The following is a 20021-nucleotide window of genomic DNA, read 5'->3' as shown; positions in this document are numbered from 1 at the left end:
GGCGGCTCTAGGATATTTTATACCCTAGGCGAAAAATATGTCTGCGTCCACATAATTTCCTTCTCCCTCAAACCCAAACCAAAGTAAAACCTTGTCGTCCCTGAAATTTTCACCACATCACTTTGTTATTATTTGTTTAAGCATTAAGTAAAATAAAACTTACACCCAATGCCTCTCTCTATGGTATTAATAAGTAATCTACAAGCCAGTTATTTTTAAAAAAACATTTTTATTGCTGTGACATTTGGAATGAAATTTTACTAATATAATCAGAAGGCAACAAAAAATTAAATTGTAATGTAAACTATGTCGATGTCCATTGTAAATATAAAATTAAATATAGTTGTAATTCCTTCTAAAAAGATTCAATAGAAAACGTGATTAGTGACTACAATGTGTCCAAAAATTTAACTTTTGCCTGTTTAAGGAAATCAAAAGCTAAGACGTATACTATAAACAACTTTGTACATAGGCAATTTATACGTTAATAATTAGTCTAAACTTGCAATAGCAAGTTTATACTTACAAATAATTTTTGATTCCAGTAGCTTTATTTACATTCAACAAATATCCCAGAAAAATCAGTTCTGTTTGCACGAGTGTAATAACAACATAAAATTTCGTGATATTGAGATAGTAAATTTTAATATTTCCATAAGTCTCTCATTCACTGTTTGAGATAAATTGAACAACAGCATTTATAACCTTAACTTTACATTCCTTGTTTTCATACTTGCAAACTTTTTCACTAGGGTGTGCGTGGTTTTTTCCCGGGGTTCTCCCGTTTCCTCCCACTTTCTTCATTCCAACATTTCATTCATTTCTCATCATCACCGACTCCTTTAGCCTAGATGGTTTAACCATGGGATGTAAAACTCAAAGATTTTATTTCATTTTTCTTTCACTAGGACTGTCGGGTCTATTTTTATATTTTATTTATTTATTTCAACCGATACTCAGATACAGCATAATGAGTGCCACTTACACAGGGAAACATTAACAATACAGAAAAATAAAAATAATAAAAAAAAGACAAATCATAGATGATGTTTCTTAATTCATTTTTAATTATTTTGAATTTGTGTAATTATTCTCTCAAAAGCTGGGAAGCTTTAACATGTGGTGCTCTATGAATGAAGGGTCTTTGAATAACCGACAACCTAGGGCAGGAAAGGTGGATATTTGATGCTACACGAGTAGGAATGTGATGGAATAATTCTTGAAGTGGGTTTCAGTTTTTCGAGACACAGTGAACCATGATTTCAAGTGAACTAAGAATCCCTGAATTTATTGTCTGCTGCGCCTGGCAGTACCATTTCTGGTAATTTAACCACCTTTGCTGCATTACCGTTCAATTCAAAGTATTAATTTGAAATGGAGATTCACAGAAACACAGCCTTCAAACTTCATTCACAATTATTCTAGACGATTTTTCATTGCATTTTTTTCAGTGGCATGCATAAACGAAGCCTCTTCCAGAACTTGTTTTGTTGTTGTTTGCTCTTCGACGTCCAGTGAATTGTTTTCACCACAGAAAGTGTCTTCTTTAAACTTTCACAATTTTTGTCTTTCAAAGTCGTCTTACAAACGTTCTGCAAATAAATAAATAAATTCAGATTATTTTTTTTTATGTTTATGCAAACATAAGCGTACACAAGGTTTCTCTTGCCCTTCTTTACTTCTTTTCATGAGTGTTTATGTTTTCGTAGTTGGTGAACTGTATGGTTTGTGTCCATTCAAAATACTTATAAATGACTGATTCTCAAAGTTTAAATATTTAATAAACTTATTTCTTTTATAACAGATATAAAGTTTCTACTTAAAATAAGTACTAATATAAGATATCATACAAATGAATCATTACAATAATATTTAGTTCATTTTTGTTAAAATTCCACTTAATAGATATGTTTTTCTGTTGCATCTGTTTGAATAATTTATACTTCTTATTGATTCAAGTATTGTTGAAGTACTAGAATAAAATGTTTTCCATTTTTTAACATTATATCAAACCTTAATTTGTTATCAAATCACATATTTTTGCAAAAGTTCTTGACATTTGAATCATTGCATGTGTCCTCTACATAATACCCATAAACTTGCTTTTAGTGTCTTACTACAAACGGTCACTGGAGCAGAAAAGATATTTTGGCCAAACCTATCGTAGACTCTATTGCCTTAACCCGGAGATTCCTAGCCTGGTGGATGGGACTGCTATGAAGATCACGAAGAAAGATGAAAAATATAAATGTAATTAGGACCTAGTAGCAGAAAAATATCTTTTTGAAGATTATTTTCATTTTTTTTTTTAAATTCTATAGACAAATTTACATTTCTATACTTACCCAATACAGAAAAAAAAGAGGATCAAAAGATTCCGATCTTGCCCAAGTATTAGTTTATGGATCAGCGGCCACAAAATTTTTGAACGGGCCCCTAAATCGAGTTTTCGTATTTTCTACGTAATAAGCACATCATACTGAGTTAAATGATAGTTGGGTTTGACTACAATATATGTATTTCTCCAGATGTAAGGCCTACAAGGAAATTTTTGATTGAAATACGTATGTTGGATCTTTTGATCCAACAATATTAAACAAATAGAGAATCGTTTACTGATTATGAAAAACTGCACATTGAAATACAAGATTAAAAACAAATACAACTTACAACTGTAAGTGGAGGACTACAAACTAGAAATTGGTTGGGGGGATAGCAGGCAGGAGGTTGTGATAAAAGGGGGCCGTGATATGAAATAGTTTGAAAACACCTATCTTAACCGAATCAGCTCAGGCAAGTTGAAAATTCACTTATATAATAAATTTATTTTCAAAGTTTAGTTACAGAATAAATTTATTTAATTTATTGCTCTGACTAGGAGCTGCTGTATTGGGAGTGATGGAATGGATCCGGAAGACTCAGAAGCAGCCAGACCTATGGTCCACCAGCCCCGGAGAGATTCATAACCTGGCGACCCGTGGTAACCCGGTCTGACCTGGACAGACCATGACCCGGCGACCCGGATTGGTCCATGACCTGGAGACGAAACGTGCTCATGCACATGGGGTGTGTGTATGAGACCACTAAGCAATTCTAGCAAACATAATTCTTTCATCTGTCTTCGCCTTTTCACTTGGAGTAATTTTGTTTGCTCGGTTGTTGTTTGCGTCTGTATGTGACAGGCATTGCACTGAAAGATAACTTCAAGGTTTATCAGATTACAAACACGCCAGAATCAAAGAAAAGATAAGCTACGTATTTCTCTTATGAGAGATAGTCAAGGTTCAATCGACCTGTAAAACTTATCGTTTTTAATATACTAATAAAAGATACCACTGAACCCAAACAGTGTTTTGTCAGTTCTTTTTGTGTAGGCCATATTCAAGAACAAGTTATGAAAAAACGAATAAACAACTTATACATGTGAAAAGATGAAATATTTGAAACATGGTACCTTGATTAACAAATGCCACATTGAGAATCAAACAAATGAATGTTCGAACTCACGTATTAATCAACTATAATGTTAGCCCTGTGCATTACGTAAATCTGTCTCCTACAATACGTTCCAAAAGTATCACATACCAACAGACCAACAGTTCTTTATAATCAAATTAACATTCATTGTTTTTGTGTATTTTATATACTGTAAGCAGGGCTGAATTAACTCATCTGGAGGCACGGGGCTAGAAAAAACATGTGGCCCCTGCTGACTACCTAATACTTTTTGCGAAAGTACAATAGGAAAGTTAAGGGATTATGTTCAGCGCCGTATCTTAGATTCTTTTCTGGGGAGGCAAGCATTAATATATGTATTTGGGTCTCCAAGAAAAAGTTGTTTTTGTAATTCTTGGGCCCCCTGTTTCCATCTTTTCTCTTACTCTTTATGGTGCCCCCGGAGCCTGGGGCCCTCCCGCATGGAAAGGTCTGCGGGGCAGCTAGTTACGTCCCTGGGCCCGTTCCATACATGACAAATTAATTAAGGGGACAATATTGACAAATCTCAAAGCCATACGAATAAATATTATTTCTAGGGCCCCTAATAATAGACTTTTTTTTTTTTTACTGAAATGGACACACGACTCATTTTTATTTGCCTTTTGTGTTTTGTTTATGTAATTTTAGTGAACTTATTTGATCCTTCCTTTATAATTTCTTGTTCGTATCGTATACGAGGTATAAAAATGTTGTCCTAAATTGGGACCTCCTCGAACGGTGGTGAGCTTCCCTGGGGGGCAATTGCCCCTCCTGCCCCCCACAAGTTACGGCCCTGAATATGTTTCATATTTTTGGTCTTATTTTATGATGGTGATTGTATCTTCATGATTATTTTTTTTAGATAGCCAGTTGAGATTTTGATCACAGTGGAGGCCCCTAATCACCTGGAGGCCTGGGGCTGTAGTCTCCCCCATAATCCGGCCCTAACTGTAAGTTACTAACAGAGACAATTCAGGAGAAACAACTCATGAAATAGTGAACATATTAATCTAGGTTTGGGTTTTTCTTTTTGTGTGTGTGTGTGAGCGAGAGAGAGAGAGAGAGCACTAAATGCCTCAAAATTGTTGAACAGAAGACAGAAGACAGAACTGAATTTATCGCGATGAGAATTTTCTGAAGAAGTAATTTTATTGACATAATCATAAAAGAAAACCTCTGAACATAGACGCTCACAATGGAAGTTTTGATAGGAACTTTCCCTTCAGTCCTACAAGGGACCATACTAATGTGATAGTATAATTTTTATTTAGCTATGTCATACATATAATTTTCACATTATAATAAATTTTAAATACATCATACAGCCAAAATATTAACAAATGTACCGTATTAGTTATGTATTTCTGTAAATTTAACAGGAAATTGTATTATTGACTGATTGAATATCCATTTCAGTAGGAAGACTTTATGAAACGTGGACCTACAATTTAACGAACATCCGAATCACATGAGCTCCTACCGGAAATCGAATCCGGGGTCTCTCACACGGAGCAGTGTTTCTTCCAGACATGTTTTTTGGGAGCACTGTCCCCCGGAGCTCTGAGAGTGCCTCCCCCCGGGAGAAGACCAAAATAATACGTCTATAATATAATAATAAATAGAATAGTACCAGCAGTGCCCCCTCGGAACTGCCCTCCCGGAGCTTTGTTTCTGAAAGAAACACTAGCACGGAGAAATTTGTATTATTAATTAAAACAAATTTGTAGGAAAAATTAAAACAAAATGTAGTATTGTTTATAAACAAAACAATACAGTAAGAATTTAAATATATTAATTCTTTTGTTAACACCTGTGAAGAAAAGCAGATTTCTTTGTAATTACAAGACAATAATACTTTGTAGGTGATAGGTGAAGTTGGCGTAAGAAATTCATTGAAATTACTGTGTGTATTCTTCAAAATTTAAGGAGAATACAAAAGAAGTTGCTGCTCTGTTTCCAAGCAAACATTCTTATCAGTGGTGGATCTAACAAGGAGCCGGGGGGCCTAGGCCTCCCATTTTTTCAGTGACAGAAATACAGTGAATCTCTCTAAAGCGAACAGCCGTGGGGAATCAAATTATTGTCCGCTATAGAGAGGTATCCGCCTTACAGAGGCTTCAATATTTTCTTACTAGTACAGTAAAATTAGGCAGAAAAACACCTAAACCCGGGCATCCAAAAAAACAAAGGTTTGGCTGTTCCAAATTATTTATTACCCTTTACTCTAAGTGTGGTAAAAAGTCTCCGCAGAAATAGTGTCGGGTTTGGGAGAGGGAAGGGGTAGAAGGAAAGAGATTAGAAAATTATTTTTTCTCCTTGTTAAAGATACAGTTATATTTTTGCTCCGCAGATGTCTCTAAATTACAAAATCTCGACATTTGCTCTGCATATTGTTATTTTTAAATCAACATGCATAATTATTATTTTAAGATTAATGTTTAAAAAAATGTAAACGACATTCTCTTGAGTATCTACTTTACCTTTTACGTTTAAAACCTATTTCTGATAATTTTGCTATGTCTTCCATACAAAGGCACACTGATCAAGTATAACAAGTGGTATTACCGGTAGTTGTTTCATAACAGTTTTGATTTGCTTTGTGGAAGTGAAAACGATATTATTATCATTGTAAGTATGAGTTGTGTATTGCAACCTTGTGTTGATAAAGGTGGTGAACTTATTCGGTTAACTCAAAATGGGAGAGATAGAATAATAATAAAGTGTAGTGAAATTAAGCAAGATGGTGTGAAGGAGAAATTCGAAAAGGAAGTAGTGTTGGAAGTGCATAAGGAGTGTCGTAGGCGCTACACTTTAAAACCCAAGCCACCCCCAACAGTTCCAAATCCTGAGCTTAGACAAACTCCCCGTGCTCCATTTGACTTCAAAACACAGTGTTTCTTGTGTGGTCGCCAATGTGTGGACATATCGAAATGCAGATATCCATACCAAGAAGAATGGAGTGAGGTACAGACAGTTGAGTTGATAAAAGGTATTCGTGAAGACGCAATAAGAAGAAATTGTACTTGGGCACGAGAAGTACTTCTCAGACTTAGCAATGTCATTGACCTAGTCCAATGTGATGGTAGGTACCATAGGTATTGTTTGTCAAGATTCAAGATGGAAGGCTCAAGTAAACCTGGAAAGCCAGCAACTAGAGGCGGATCAATAGCAGACTCTGAAAGAGCTGCAGCATTTGATAAATTATGTCAATATTTAATTGAGAATGATGAATGCCAGTACACGTTGAAGGAATTACAAAAACTGTATAACGATCTGAACCCTAACGTGGAATCATACGATGACAGCCACTTGAAAAGAAAATTGATCGGGCGTTTTGGTTCCAACATACACGTAACAGATCTTCCCGGAAAAAGGGTCGTAATTTGCTTCAGTGGAACAGCATCCAGAATCCTGTCGGAGGTCTGGTACCAAAAGCGGCAAGTTGTTGAAAAAGATGATGAATTGAGAGTGATCAAAACTGCAGCAGCAATAATTCGACGAACACTGAAATCTCAAGCTTATGATTGTTCTCAGTTTCCAACTCTTGAGCAAATTCAAACGGGAAGTCCAGATCTTATTCCAGAATTACTGAAGACACTGCTTTATGAAATCATTAAGCCTACCAGGATAACAGAAGAAAATTAAAAAAAAGTACTGAACGGAAAACAATCGCTATTGCTCATTTCATAATTGCAGTATCTCGGCGAAAATCATTTGTGTCCCGTGTTCAATTTGGTACAGCAGTGTTCCTTCACAGAAAGTTTGGGTCCAGACTCTTAATTGACTTACTGGCAAATATGGGGTTCTGTTCTTCTTATAACGAAATATTAAAATTCGAAAGGGCAGTTACCAGTGAGGACAAATTAAACATAAATCAGGGCTATGTTCAGTATGTCTTTGATAATGCTGATTACAATGTACATACTGTGGATGGTCATGCCACTTTTCATTCCATGGGTGGTGTACTGTGTGTGACACCTGAATCTGCACTCAGTGTTGACACCTGTGTACCTCGGAGGAATGTCAGAACAAAAGAAATTGAACACAGTGGGTTAACAGAATTACAGATATACAAACGTCCAGATACATCTGGGTATACACGTATAACTACTTTAAATTGGAAAGTAATGCAAATTAAACCTTTATCAGCTATTAACACCTACACTTTAAATATGTTTTTGTTTTCTGGTATTTGGCTTAATGGTTCGTGTACCGATAGTAGGCCTGATAGGAGTGGTTGTATGGAAAGGCTGCATGCTGGACAACCGTATGAAACATCAGCAGTTTTGGCTCTTCAATTTGTGAATTTAGCACCCTCAAACCCTTCCACTATTTACACCGTTCTCCTTTATGCTGCTCAGGAAGGTGCTAAGCAGGGTCAGGCTTGCACGATGGTTACGTTCGATCAACCATTATATGCCAAGGCTCAGGAAATTGTAGCTGCAGCCCCTCTCAGTAGCCCTCTGAACTCACTATTCATTCGCCTTGGAGGCTGTCACTTTCTCCTTTCTTTTATAGGATCAGTAGGTCACATAATGGCTGGAAGTGGTTTGGAAGAGGTGTGGAGATAAGTATACGCAAAAAACAGCATTCCGCAAATGATGCAGGGGAAAGCATATTCCAGATCTATTCGTGCTTTGTTCCTAACCCAAGAAGCCTTTATAACAGTTTTCCTTGAGACACACGATCCTGATGTTAACAAGGAAGATTTAAAGGCACTCTATTCGCATTTAACTTCTTGGACAATAGGTGCGGATGAGATAGTGAGGTCTACTGCAGTCAAGAATTTAGCAAATACTTTAGATGAGCAGCTGCAGAATTTCAAGGAACATGGTAGAACACAAAAATTGTGGATTCAATTCATAGAAATGGTACATCTTATCAAGATGTTCATAAAAGCAGAGAGAACTGGATATTTTTACCTCCATCTTCACTGTGTGCAGAAAATACTGCCTTTTCTCCATGCCACAGGACACTTGAATTATGCGAAATCGGCGCATGTGTACTTGCAAGATTGCTTACATCTACTGAGTATATTACCCGAAGAAGAGTTCGACAAATTTATCATCAGAGGGTTCTTCACCATTCGCCGAAGTAACAAATTTTGGTGCGGTGTTTGGACCGATATGACCATCGAACAAGTGTTAATGCGGGCGATAAAAAGCAGCGGTGGGTTGACTGGTGGCAGAGGAATCACTGCATCAACTATCGCTACATGGGTGAAGTCGATGCCTGCAAGCTCCAGAATCGAAGAGGCAGTTGAGAGATTTGCATCTATTAATTATGCTTCCTCAGAGCAACACGTAGAGTTACGTGATGCAAACCAGAAGCTAAATGCCAAGCAACTAAAAGTTTTAATAACTTGGTTTCGACTGCACAACCCTTTTACAAAACCTCCTCAGCTGTCTTCTCTCTCTACAGGTGTGTTGGCTGACTCTACTACAAATTGTGACGAGGCCAGTGATATTGGTCTTTCTGCAATAAAAGAGATCGAAGGCTTAAATTCAGTGAAATCCATTTAAAAAGAAAGTATACCGTCAAATCGTTAGCAGCCGTGACAAAATCTGTCACCATCCGAAATGACACCACTCACATCAACCCATCCAGTTGTTCCATCGCATGGTTTGTAGTGTGAGAACAGAAGAACATTTAAGAGAAATATTTAAATATGAACTATGTACATACCCTCCCTCACTGTTCGATGAAACTGGTTTGATGAGGAAAGGAACCAAGTCTTCAATCCTAAAAGTGTTACCAAGTGCAGGAACCAATCCACCTCCTGATGATGAGATGGCACTGAGGGTATCATATGTGGTCGATGGAGGGCATCTTCTACATCGTGTTGTTTGGCAACGCCCTGCAACGTTTCAAGTAATATGCCGACAATATAGTGACTATGTTCTCTCCCATTACGGAAGAGCTACTGTCGTGTTCGATGGTTATAGGGAAGAACTCAACACAAAAGATGAGGAACATCTGCGAAGGTCTCGCTCAGCTAGCAACATATATGTGAAAGCAGAAGACCACATTCACGTCACCTTTGGGCAGAGTGATTTCCTTGCCAACCAGAACAACAAGGAACAGTTAATATCACTTCTGACATTACACTTGAAGGAAAGAGGGTGTCATGTGGGCATATGGGGATGCAGACACTTTGATTGTTTCGACAGCAATCGCAGAGGCTTAAAATGGGATGGAGGTGCGAGTAATAGGTGATGATACTGATCTGTTGGTTTTGTTAATTACTCTTACTCCCCCATACTGCAGCTTACGCTTAAAGATGATTGTGCCTGGTAAAGGAAATCAGTCAAATAAAATTTACAATATTCAAGAAATGCAGCATGAAATAGGAGACATGAAGGAAGTTCTGTTGTGTGTTTATGCCTTTACAGGCTGTGACTCTGTGTCCTCAATATATAGGAAAGGTAAGACAGCCCCATTTAAAAAAGTTAAAAGTGATGAGGAACTCAGAAAAAAATTGCTTATTTTTAATTATCCTAATGCACAGGCAGACGATATTGCTGAAGCTGGCCATGATCTTTATATGATTTCCACAAGACACGGAATTTGGATGCTTTACGTCACCAGATATATTTAATGACAGTTGCAAGACAGCCAGTGCAAGATGAGTTTAAGTTAGCTACTCTACCTCCAACGAAAGCTGCAGCAAGGGAACATTCACTGAGAGTCTACCACCAAGTGCAACAGTGGAATGGATTCAAGAAAAAAACACTAAAATGGGGCTGGAAGAAGGTCAGTGGATATCTTCGTCCAACACCAACAACTCTTGCTGCTGCTCCAGAATGGTTGCTACGCCTCATCTCTTGTTCATGCACAGAAGAGTGTTTAAGCGACTGTGATTGCCGAAGAAGTGCCCTTCAGTGCACAACCATGTGTACTAACTGCGCTGGATATGGATGCAGTAATACAGATTTTGCCACTGATTCTGATGCGGAAGAAGATGTGTTGACAGATGACGAGGATATGCAAGAATTTTCTGAAACAAATTCAGATAGTGATGAGAATGATGAAGAGAAATGAAAACTCTCTGTGCTTAATGCGTTAAGGTAATAATTTTCGTTTTAGGTTTGTCTAATTATATATGTTTTTTTGCTTTCCATACAGTAAACTCTAATTATCCTTGTAATTGGGTGGCGCGGCAAACTTATACCGGACAGTGCGCAAAATGGACAAAGAAGAATACATCTACACGAAATTTCTTTTGGACAATTTAATCGATCATATGAAAACAGACACATGTCATGTGGAGCTACAATGCATACCTCTTCTTAATGTCAAATTGAATTGAAATTTACGGGCGAATCTCTACAAATAACATTATTACTACCTAAACAGACTAGTTTGTTGATTTGCTTTCTCATAAAAAAAAGTCCACTGGCTTTGTTTTTAAGTGTTAAAATACCTTTTCCTTTTTGTGATTTTATTTTCCTACGTAGATTTTCTTCAGTAAAGAAGATCGCAGATAATCGAGAGTTTACTGTATTTGTTTTATAGGTGTCAAGCATATAGATTAGATGTCAAGGATTGTATATTAAAGTATTACTTATAATATGAATATGGTTTTGATCAACAACATTATCATTTTTCTAAACTAATTTCAACAAGTCATACCAACCCACCGCCCCCCTCTCCCCTCCAAAACCCGACAGTCTTTTGGCGGAGACTTTTTACCACATTTAAAGTAAAGTGTAATGAACAATGTGGAACACTCAAACCTTTGTTTTTTTGGATGCCCGGGTTCGAAGCTAATTTTACTGTACTATACGTAAATTAGTAAATGTAAAAATTTGATATGTAATTAGAAAAAAAAATATATTTTTGCATGAATCGTGTATTTACGAATATTACCAAATGTTACGGTACCTGCATTATCCTCCGCCATCCAATACTCTATGTTCGAGGCACAACATTGAAATAAGATGCTATAGTTTACACTTATCACTACTTACTACCTTTTCAGTATGTCGCTTTAATTTGTGTGTTAATTGAAGTCCAGAAGTGTCTTTTTTGAGACAATATGCGTACCCGCGGTCAAAAAAAAATGTCTTCCGCTTGTTTAGAGATTCCAGAGGGACAGTAGCATAAGATGTCATCCTAAACGGCAGGCAACTGTCAATCACTTTTGTTTTTAAAACAGCTTAGGTGGGAGTGGGATGCAAGCAAAGGACATGAGAGTATTGATAAACAGACGCATCATCTGGGTTGCTGAGCAGACAGTTGAGGAAACTAAATGTTACATTACTTCCTTGGTGACACATGTATGAATTACTAAAAATGAATTTTTACTATATTTTTAAATTTGTTTATAGAGAAAGTGTCCGTAATACGGAGGTAAATAATACCTATAAAAGACAGAAAAGACTGTCCGTGTCCGTACTAGAGAGTGTCCGCTTTAAAGAGGTTTGCCAATGTGTTTTTTCCTATTGCAGTGTTTGGGGATTACAAAATATGTCCGTTACGGGAGGTGTCCGCTTTATAGAGGTGTCCGCTAGTAGAGGTTTCACTGTAATTGAAGCTATTATTTATGAAGCTTCAATTTGAAAGTTTATAGTAAGCGTTGCTTTTTATTCTTTATTGGAAAATTTTTGAAGCATTAGATACAGTTTCAGTTGTCAGTTTTTCTGTTATACAATGTCTAAAACAATATCCCAGACAACACGTACGTGTACGACACATGTGCACTATCCATGCATAAGCCGTACATTTGCACATGTGCATTTGTGTGGATGATGAACACATACCGTGCATAACCCGTGCATAACCCGTGCATAAGCCGTACACGTGAATTTGCGTGGATGAAGCACACATACATAACCCGTGTATGTGCACATGTGCATTTACGTGGGCAATGCACACGAACACAACCAGTGACTAAGTCGTGCATGTGCACATGTGCATTTGCATGGATAAAGTACGCATTTACATAACCCGTGCCTAAGCCGTTACATACATATGTGCATTTGCGTGGATGAAGCACAAGTACAGAACCCGTGCTTAAAGCCGCTATGTGCACATGTGCATTTGCATGGATGAAGTACACATTTATGTAACCCGTGCTGTAGCCGTTATATACACATGTGCATTTGTGTGGATGCAGCGCACGCACGTAACCCGTACTTAAGCCGTTATGTACACATGTGCATTTGCGTGGATGCAGCGCACGTACAAAACCCGTACTTTAGTCGTTATGTGTGCATGTACATTTGCATGGATGAAGCACACATTTGTATAACCCGTGCTTAAGCCGTTATGTACACATATGCATTTGCATGGATGAAGCACATATTTATATAACCCGTGCTTAAGCCGTTATGTACACATATGCATTTGCATGGATGCAGCGCACGTACGTAACCCGTGCCTATGCCGTTATGTGCACATGTGCATTTGCATGGATGAAGCACACAATTATATAACCCGTGCTGTAGCCGTTATGTACACATGTGCTTTTGCGTGGATGAAGCACATTTAAATTACCGGTGCCTAAGCCGTTGTGTGCACATGGGTATTTGCACGGCTACTACACGTGTGTATGAGACGTCCATAATACCGTGCAAGCGTATGGTTTTACTTCCATTCTTTTACTCTCATTCTCATCAACAGAAAGTAACCTCCATTTTTGGTAGGGGTCGTTTTTTCTCCAGGCGGTGTTATAGATATTTTTCGACGAATAACAGCTGAATGATTGTAAAAACTCCATAACGTCCACTGAACTAGGATACAAGATCAACAGGTGGCAGCATTGTACTAATGTAACTACTGTCAGACAGTTCATAGCTGTACAAACTTATTTTCGTGACCTATTACAGCAGAATATATTGCGTTATTTGTTACTTGGCAAACATGTCAAAGATACTACCTAAAGCTTTGCTCGTTGCAAATAATAAACTCCAAAATTAAATTCTCACTGATAATTATTTATTACTTGTTATATACTCTGAAGGTGATGTCTTTGCAGATATAGATGGTGTTACTGCGTAAGACACCAAATATGTAAACTCCTTTTTTCGTTGCATCTCAAATTTGCTTTTACATCACCTCTGTACTACGAGCAAATCACCTGTGCACTACATGTAAGTCACCTGGGTACTGCTTCAAATCATCTCTATCGTACATGCAAATCATCTGGGTACTGCGTGTAGATCACCTGTGTGTTACGTGTAAATCATCTCTGTCCTACATGTAAAACATCTGGGTACTGCGTGTAAATCGCCTGTGTGTTACGTGTAAATCATCTCTGTCCTACATGTAAATCACCTGGTTACTGCGTGTAAATCACGTGTGTGCTACATGTAAATCACCCGTGTGCTACGTGTAAATCACCGCTGTCCTACATGTAAATCACCTGTGAACTACATGTAAATCGAATACGTGCTACTTGTAAATCACCTGCGCGGTAGGTGTAAACCACTTGTGCAGGACGTGTACGTGTGCATTGCACATGTGCTGTGCACGTGAAGATGTTGAATAGGACCTGGCATGTATATGTGCATCACATGTACAGGCGTGCATTTATACAGATGATGCACATGTTGCATCCGTGCAATTGCACATGTACTATACGGATACTGTACGTGCATTGTGCTGTCTGGGTACTTGAGGTCCAGAATGTCAACATCCAACCTAGCCATGATATCCATCGGGTTGGAAACTTCTCTACGACCCATAAACAAACTGTAAATCAATTTGCAAACAGAGGCAATCGACGAATTAGTTTTTGAATGGATCACGATTGTATGTTGTGTCACTGTGTGCTGATAGTAATTGCTAAACTATAAGAGAATGAAGACAAAATGCAACAAAGATGTGTTCTTTGTGTTATTTTGCACGAGAAGCAAACATTAATTGTAACAATATCTTGTTATTCCTTTCAAAGTTTTATTCATGGTACACCTATCATAGTCTACGTTCTGGCTGGTCACCCTAGTTCTAGATTCACCACTGACTGTTATAAGGATACAACCAAGTCTAGCCCGGTATAACACTTTATTTTCAGTAGAATATACTTGTAATATCATACCTCTAGTGCAATGCAAATAATTTTCAATTGGTTGTTCAGCATGTCTTGAAGTGCAAGATTGAAGGCGTGATGGCAAGCACTGTTACGAAGAAAACCAGGCGAAAGAACTACAAGAAACCTTCTACATCGACCAATTGTCTCAGCAAATGCCTCCGGAATAACTGCAACAACAAAACAAATAAAGTATTTTTTTAAAAAAGGGACCATTTTGTACCTACATAGAATTTTCTAATGTATTATGAAGATTTTTAAAGGTTTCTGTTTTATGTATCTTAATTTTATAGTTCATTTTCGTACTTCGCTAACGAATAATGAGGTAATTAGGGGTTTTGCCTTTCTGTCCTTTTTGATAGTTTCGAAAATAATGAAAGTAAACAAATGGAATATCAAAAATCGATTGATTGATTGTGTGATTAATAGAGACGTCAGCATCTAGGTTGTTTATTCCCGTCACGAAAGGGCCAGTGGCGGACACATGCTCTTCATGAAAAGGTACTGCCATAAAAAATTAAAAAATAAATGAAAATAAAAATAAAAAATAAGATTCCTATAAAACTAAAAATCTAACAAAAGCTCCTTATCTATACAACTAAAGATGCCGAAACAAATGGTAAAGTGTACAAAAATAACCCCTTAATCAGACCATCTTCCGAAATAAACATTAGGTGTTTTAGCAGGACTCCGAACCTGCTCATCTTGCTATGCTACAGTCAAGGGCGACGATTAGGGGCGCAAGAAGGGACAGTTGCCTCCCTCACTTTTTGAAGTGACCTCTTAATGTATACAGGGTGTTTCAAAAAACACCGACAACATTTAGGAGGAGATTCCTGCTGACACCAAGATAAGACGAAAAGTATATACCAACTTGGGTGCACAAATGCTTCCTTTCGGAGTTATAGGCTCCCGAAAACACGAAAAAATGAAGTTTAAAGGTTCATAGCTCCAAAACTATGGAACCTACCGTAGTCGGGTCAAGACTTCACTTAGGAACTCATATGTGTGCTATCCAAAAATACATGTTCAGAATCCTAAGGTACTCACCCAACAATTTTTATAAAGGCAGTTTTTCTACAGGCATATAATTTGAAGTACCAACTACCTCTATAAAAATTGTTGCGGAAGTACCGCAGGATTTTGAAACATGGATATTTGGATAGGGCATATACTAGTTCCTAAATGAAGCCTTGGCCCGATTACGGTAGATCTCATAGTTTTGGAGCTATGGACCTTTAGAGTTCATTTTTTCATGTTTTCGGAAGCCTATAACTCCGAAAGGAAGCATATGTGCACTCAGGTTGGTCTATACTTTTCGTCTTATCTTGGTGTCAAAAATCACTTCCCAAATGTTGTCGGTGTTGTTTTGAAACAACCTGTATAGTTTTATTTAGAAATGTAAAGTTTTTGAATGTATTACTGGTTCATAGAAAAAAATGATGACATATAGGGTCTAATTGCCGTTGAGTGAGAGAGTACATATTGGTTATTTGTTTTCCCATGGATTTAAGAAAGCTACAGGAATTGCGTTTTAATTGCAATTCACAGCAATTAATATTGCAATTACGTATTTCTTTAAATGTCGTAGCATATGCTTGTAGTATTTAATATCTTTCATTTTTCGAACGTAATAACATACATTTAATGGCATGTGTGCAATTAAAAATGTAAGTTGTTTATTAATCCTCACTTTTTAATATAGTCTAACTTCTACAAAACAGGCCTCATTATTCATTACCATGATTAATATTATCCTTTCTATTTATTTGTTTTGCAAATTTGTTACTAAATAATCTGATCACCCAATTTTCCAGACAGAATTTTAAGATGTTCATGAGCAAGGTATCATATCTCTTCTTACACTTTCATTGTTTAAGAGTAGTCTAGTACCTACTTCCTTTGGTTTGTCAATTTACTTAATAAAATATGAAATACAATATACGATATTTTAACTGAAAAAGATAGTATCCTATTAGTTATACAACCTTTCATCAAACGAAGTGTTAGAAACAACGGTCCATGTTCCGTTAAGGGGGTCCAGAACTACACTGAATCCCCTTAAGCTAACCTAACCTAACCTGACCTAAGCTAAGCTAACCCAACCTAACCTGACCCGACCTAACCTAACCTAATATAACGTTATATTATGTAATCAAACAAAAATCAATAGAGAGAAGTGGTTTCAAAGACACTAGACCCCCTTAACGGAACATTGACCGAAACAACCTGGAAAAATAACATTGATATCTTCAGATCATGTCTTGTCCTCCACTTTTAAGGTCCAATCGCCGCCACTGATAGTCAATATATTCTTAATATTCTAGGCAATAAATAGAGTGGGAAGCTTACCATTTTTCTCTGTTATACTCATGTAGTGTTCTGACAGTTTGTGACAGAAGTTATGAGATCATTAGTTATAATGTACGGAAAAATGAAGGAAGTTTGACTTACATGCTCCTGCCATAGCATCTCTCTCAAAGACGTAACAACTGAATTTGTAATAGACTTCCAGAGTTGATACAAGTTTTGCAGTAAAATCAACATCCGAAGCGTCATAGCAAACAAACACATCGTATTCCTTATCACCTACAAATTAATAAAACATTGGATAACATTTCAAAACGTAAGTACTACATACCGGTACATAATGTAACTATAAACACAAAATTTTTATAATACGTAAATATTCAAATTTTGTATTTTATAAATGTCTGTAAAAGTTTTAGGTCTAGCTTGAATAAAAAAGAAAAGATAAAGGGCCTTATTCAGAATTGTTTTGACGTATGATTAACGCCATACTAAGGATTGGACTAACAAATGGTTATCAGAAGTATATTCAGAATCTCTAATTAGCATGTAGGCCTAGTAGTTGACTAAGTTAATCACACGTGTCTAATTAATTTAGAGCAGAGGTACTCTGGTTTAGTCACAATAAACTTACATTATGAGAACGCAAAGGCAAGAAGACCTGTCTTTCTTTCTTTTCACCTCATCGGGTGAGTTAACTATGAACCAGTTATTAAGCCAGGTCTTTTACAATAGCAGAACTGTTTCTTAAAGTGAACAGTAAGAGATGTGTAGAAAATTTCCAGTTTTGTGAGGGATACATACAACTCCCTAACAGCACAATTACATAGCAGGCATATGCCTATCATGTTCCCTCAGGTACATGGGAATGTGCCCAGTAGGTGCCTTATGTGGGGCGCGGACAAAATCCAAGCTAAATTCTGGCAAGGTGGACAAAATCCATGGAACAGTATCATATGCGTAGCTGTAGTATGTGCCTAGGAACACCCTAATTAAATTGTATATTTGTTTCTTTCTTCAATTGTCATACATTCTAAAGTTTTATCTGTATATTCTTCAATTTATTGAAATAACATTTCATTTACATTTAAAAAAGTGAAAATCCAATAAAACATGTCAGATTGTCACAGTAAGAGTGCAGATGAGCTTTAATTACTTATCACATCCATATGAAAGTACGTATGAACGTACAAATACATTGTAAAAGTATATATTTTCATCTCAATTTTATTATATATAATATATTTAAGACACTCATCATATTGTTATAAGATCATTCAATGGAGTATTTTAATTTCATCCTTATGAGGTGGCATGTGTTTTATGAATATATTTTTAAAATAATTCTGATATACTGATCAAATTTTAATCAGAAATGATCAAAATGTGAAGTATGTACGGTAGTTGTAGAATGCTGAGTTTTTTGTAGTTCACTTGTTTCGCGTATATATTCTAAATAAGTAAAATATAGATGTACCTATCAAGATCAAAATGTTATGGTAGAATGGTAGAATGCTGAGTTTTTTTTTTTTACCCGTTGCCATCCACCATTTATTATGTTTAAATGCTATTGAAGTGTGTTTTTAATAATGTAATAATGTGATGCATTTATTGCTTCTTTTTTCTAAGTAATTGTGTACTAAAAGGACAGAAGATGGAGCAGAAAGCATGAGAAACCGTTGCATGTTACTGCGCATGAGCAAATGCAAACAGCTGACTGTCATTCGTGCGTTGCTGCAGATATCAATTATGTGTCATAAGTACCTGAAAAACTATGCATCTAAAGAAAGTACATCGAACATGAAAGATATATGACTGAAGTGACGACATAAAAACAAATGACTGTCACAGTGTTAAACTGAGCCAGATATATAGGGCCTTATGCAGAGTCGTTTTGTCACGTGATTAGTACCATACTAAAGAGTTCGACTAACATATGTTTCCTGCATTAGTGAGGCCTTTAGTATGACTCTAATCATGCGTCAAAACGACTCTGCATAAGGTGGAACAATGCTACATTTGAGGCACATAGTCGCAAATATCAATTAGGTGTAACATGCACCTAGAACTTTAGGTAGCTGAAGTACATACTATAACGAAATACTTTAGTTTGTATAATATTTACCTGTACCGTGGGCAAAAAGTGCTCATAAATATGTAATATACTTAGTAGAATGTTCATTTTAAATTAACAGAAAAGAAGAATGTTTTTAAGATATGTAAGAGATTATTATGAGATAGTTGTGGCTATGTACATGTTATGTGTTGACCTAGTCAAGTAAATTTATGTATTTTACGGTCTTAAAAAGAATATTTAAGACATATCAAGCAATAAAGGTGAGACTAATAATCTTTGAATATCTGAGTTGATTTTTGCATAAAGAAAAGTAATTATCGCTTCGTAACTGATATTTTACAAGACGAACCAGGTTGACGACGCTTTTCTATAGAGTCGTTATAAAAATTTGGTGCCGGAACCCGGGATCTTTTGAAAATTCAGTTCCCGAAGAAGGAAAGTAGGGCTGAATTTACTTGGATATTACCATTTATGAATACGAACTTAACCGTATTACGAAGCGGTAAGGTCATCAAAAGAAAAATGGATAGTGAAATAGTGCAACAGGAATCTAATACCAGTAATCCAGGTGAAATTAGTGCAACACCAAGTTTGTCATCTGAGGATCGACTTTTGTTAGCTGTGCAGCGACAAATTATGCAAATGACGACTGAGATAAAACAAACCATGGAACAGAAGCTCAATGAATCTAACACAAACATGGAACAGAAGTTCTATGAAGCTAACCAGACCATGGAACAGAAGTTCTATGAAGCTAACCAGACCATGGAACAGAAGATAGAACTGAAGTTCTATGAAGCTAACCAGACCATGGAAAAGAAGATAGAACTGAAATTTAATGAGGCTAGCAAGCAGTATGAAGAATTAAGTAAACGAATAGAACGGATAGAACTGAAATCAGACGATACGAAACAAACAATCGTCCAGGTGATGAACGACATATCCTCGCAGTTTGAAGAGAAGTTAAAAAGGTTAGCCGATGAGTGTCAAGAAAAGCACGATCATCAAAATCATGAAATCTGTGCTGTAAAAAAGGATTTAACGTTAATAGAATCTTCCGTTAAACATCAAAAGATCCAGTTGGCTACTATGCAGGAAGAAATTAAAACGTTACAGGCTAGAGAC

General features: G+C 36.6%; 1 protein-coding gene across 2 annotated transcripts in view; it reads right to left on the bottom strand.

The window, feature by feature from the left end:
* Positions 1–281: 281 nt before the first annotated feature.
* LOC145692018 (X-linked interleukin-1 receptor accessory protein-like 2) overlaps positions 282–20021 on the bottom strand; it is a 121443-nt gene continuing 101703 nt past the window's right edge. For both annotated transcript variants that reach the window (XM_081767318.1, XM_081767317.1), the window contains exons 7-9: positions 16964–17098; positions 14519–14679; positions 282–1592 (exon numbers count right to left, since the gene is read on the bottom strand). In XM_081767318.1, coding sequence (XP_081623444.1) covers positions 1434–1592; positions 14519–14679; positions 16964–17098 — 455 coding nt within the window. In that variant the 3' untranslated portion in view covers positions 282–1433. The remainder of the gene's footprint in view (positions 1593–14518; positions 14680–16963; positions 17099–20021) is intronic.

Source organism: Thermobia domestica, chromosome 8, assembly GCF_964235325.1.
Source record: "Thermobia domestica chromosome 8, izTheDome1.hap1.1, whole genome shotgun sequence".
Classification (NCBI taxonomy): Eukaryota; Metazoa; Arthropoda; class Insecta; order Zygentoma; family Lepismatidae; genus Thermobia; species Thermobia domestica.
Note: the sequence above shows the minus strand (reverse complement) of the source record. Positions and strands in the feature narration are given on the sequence as shown.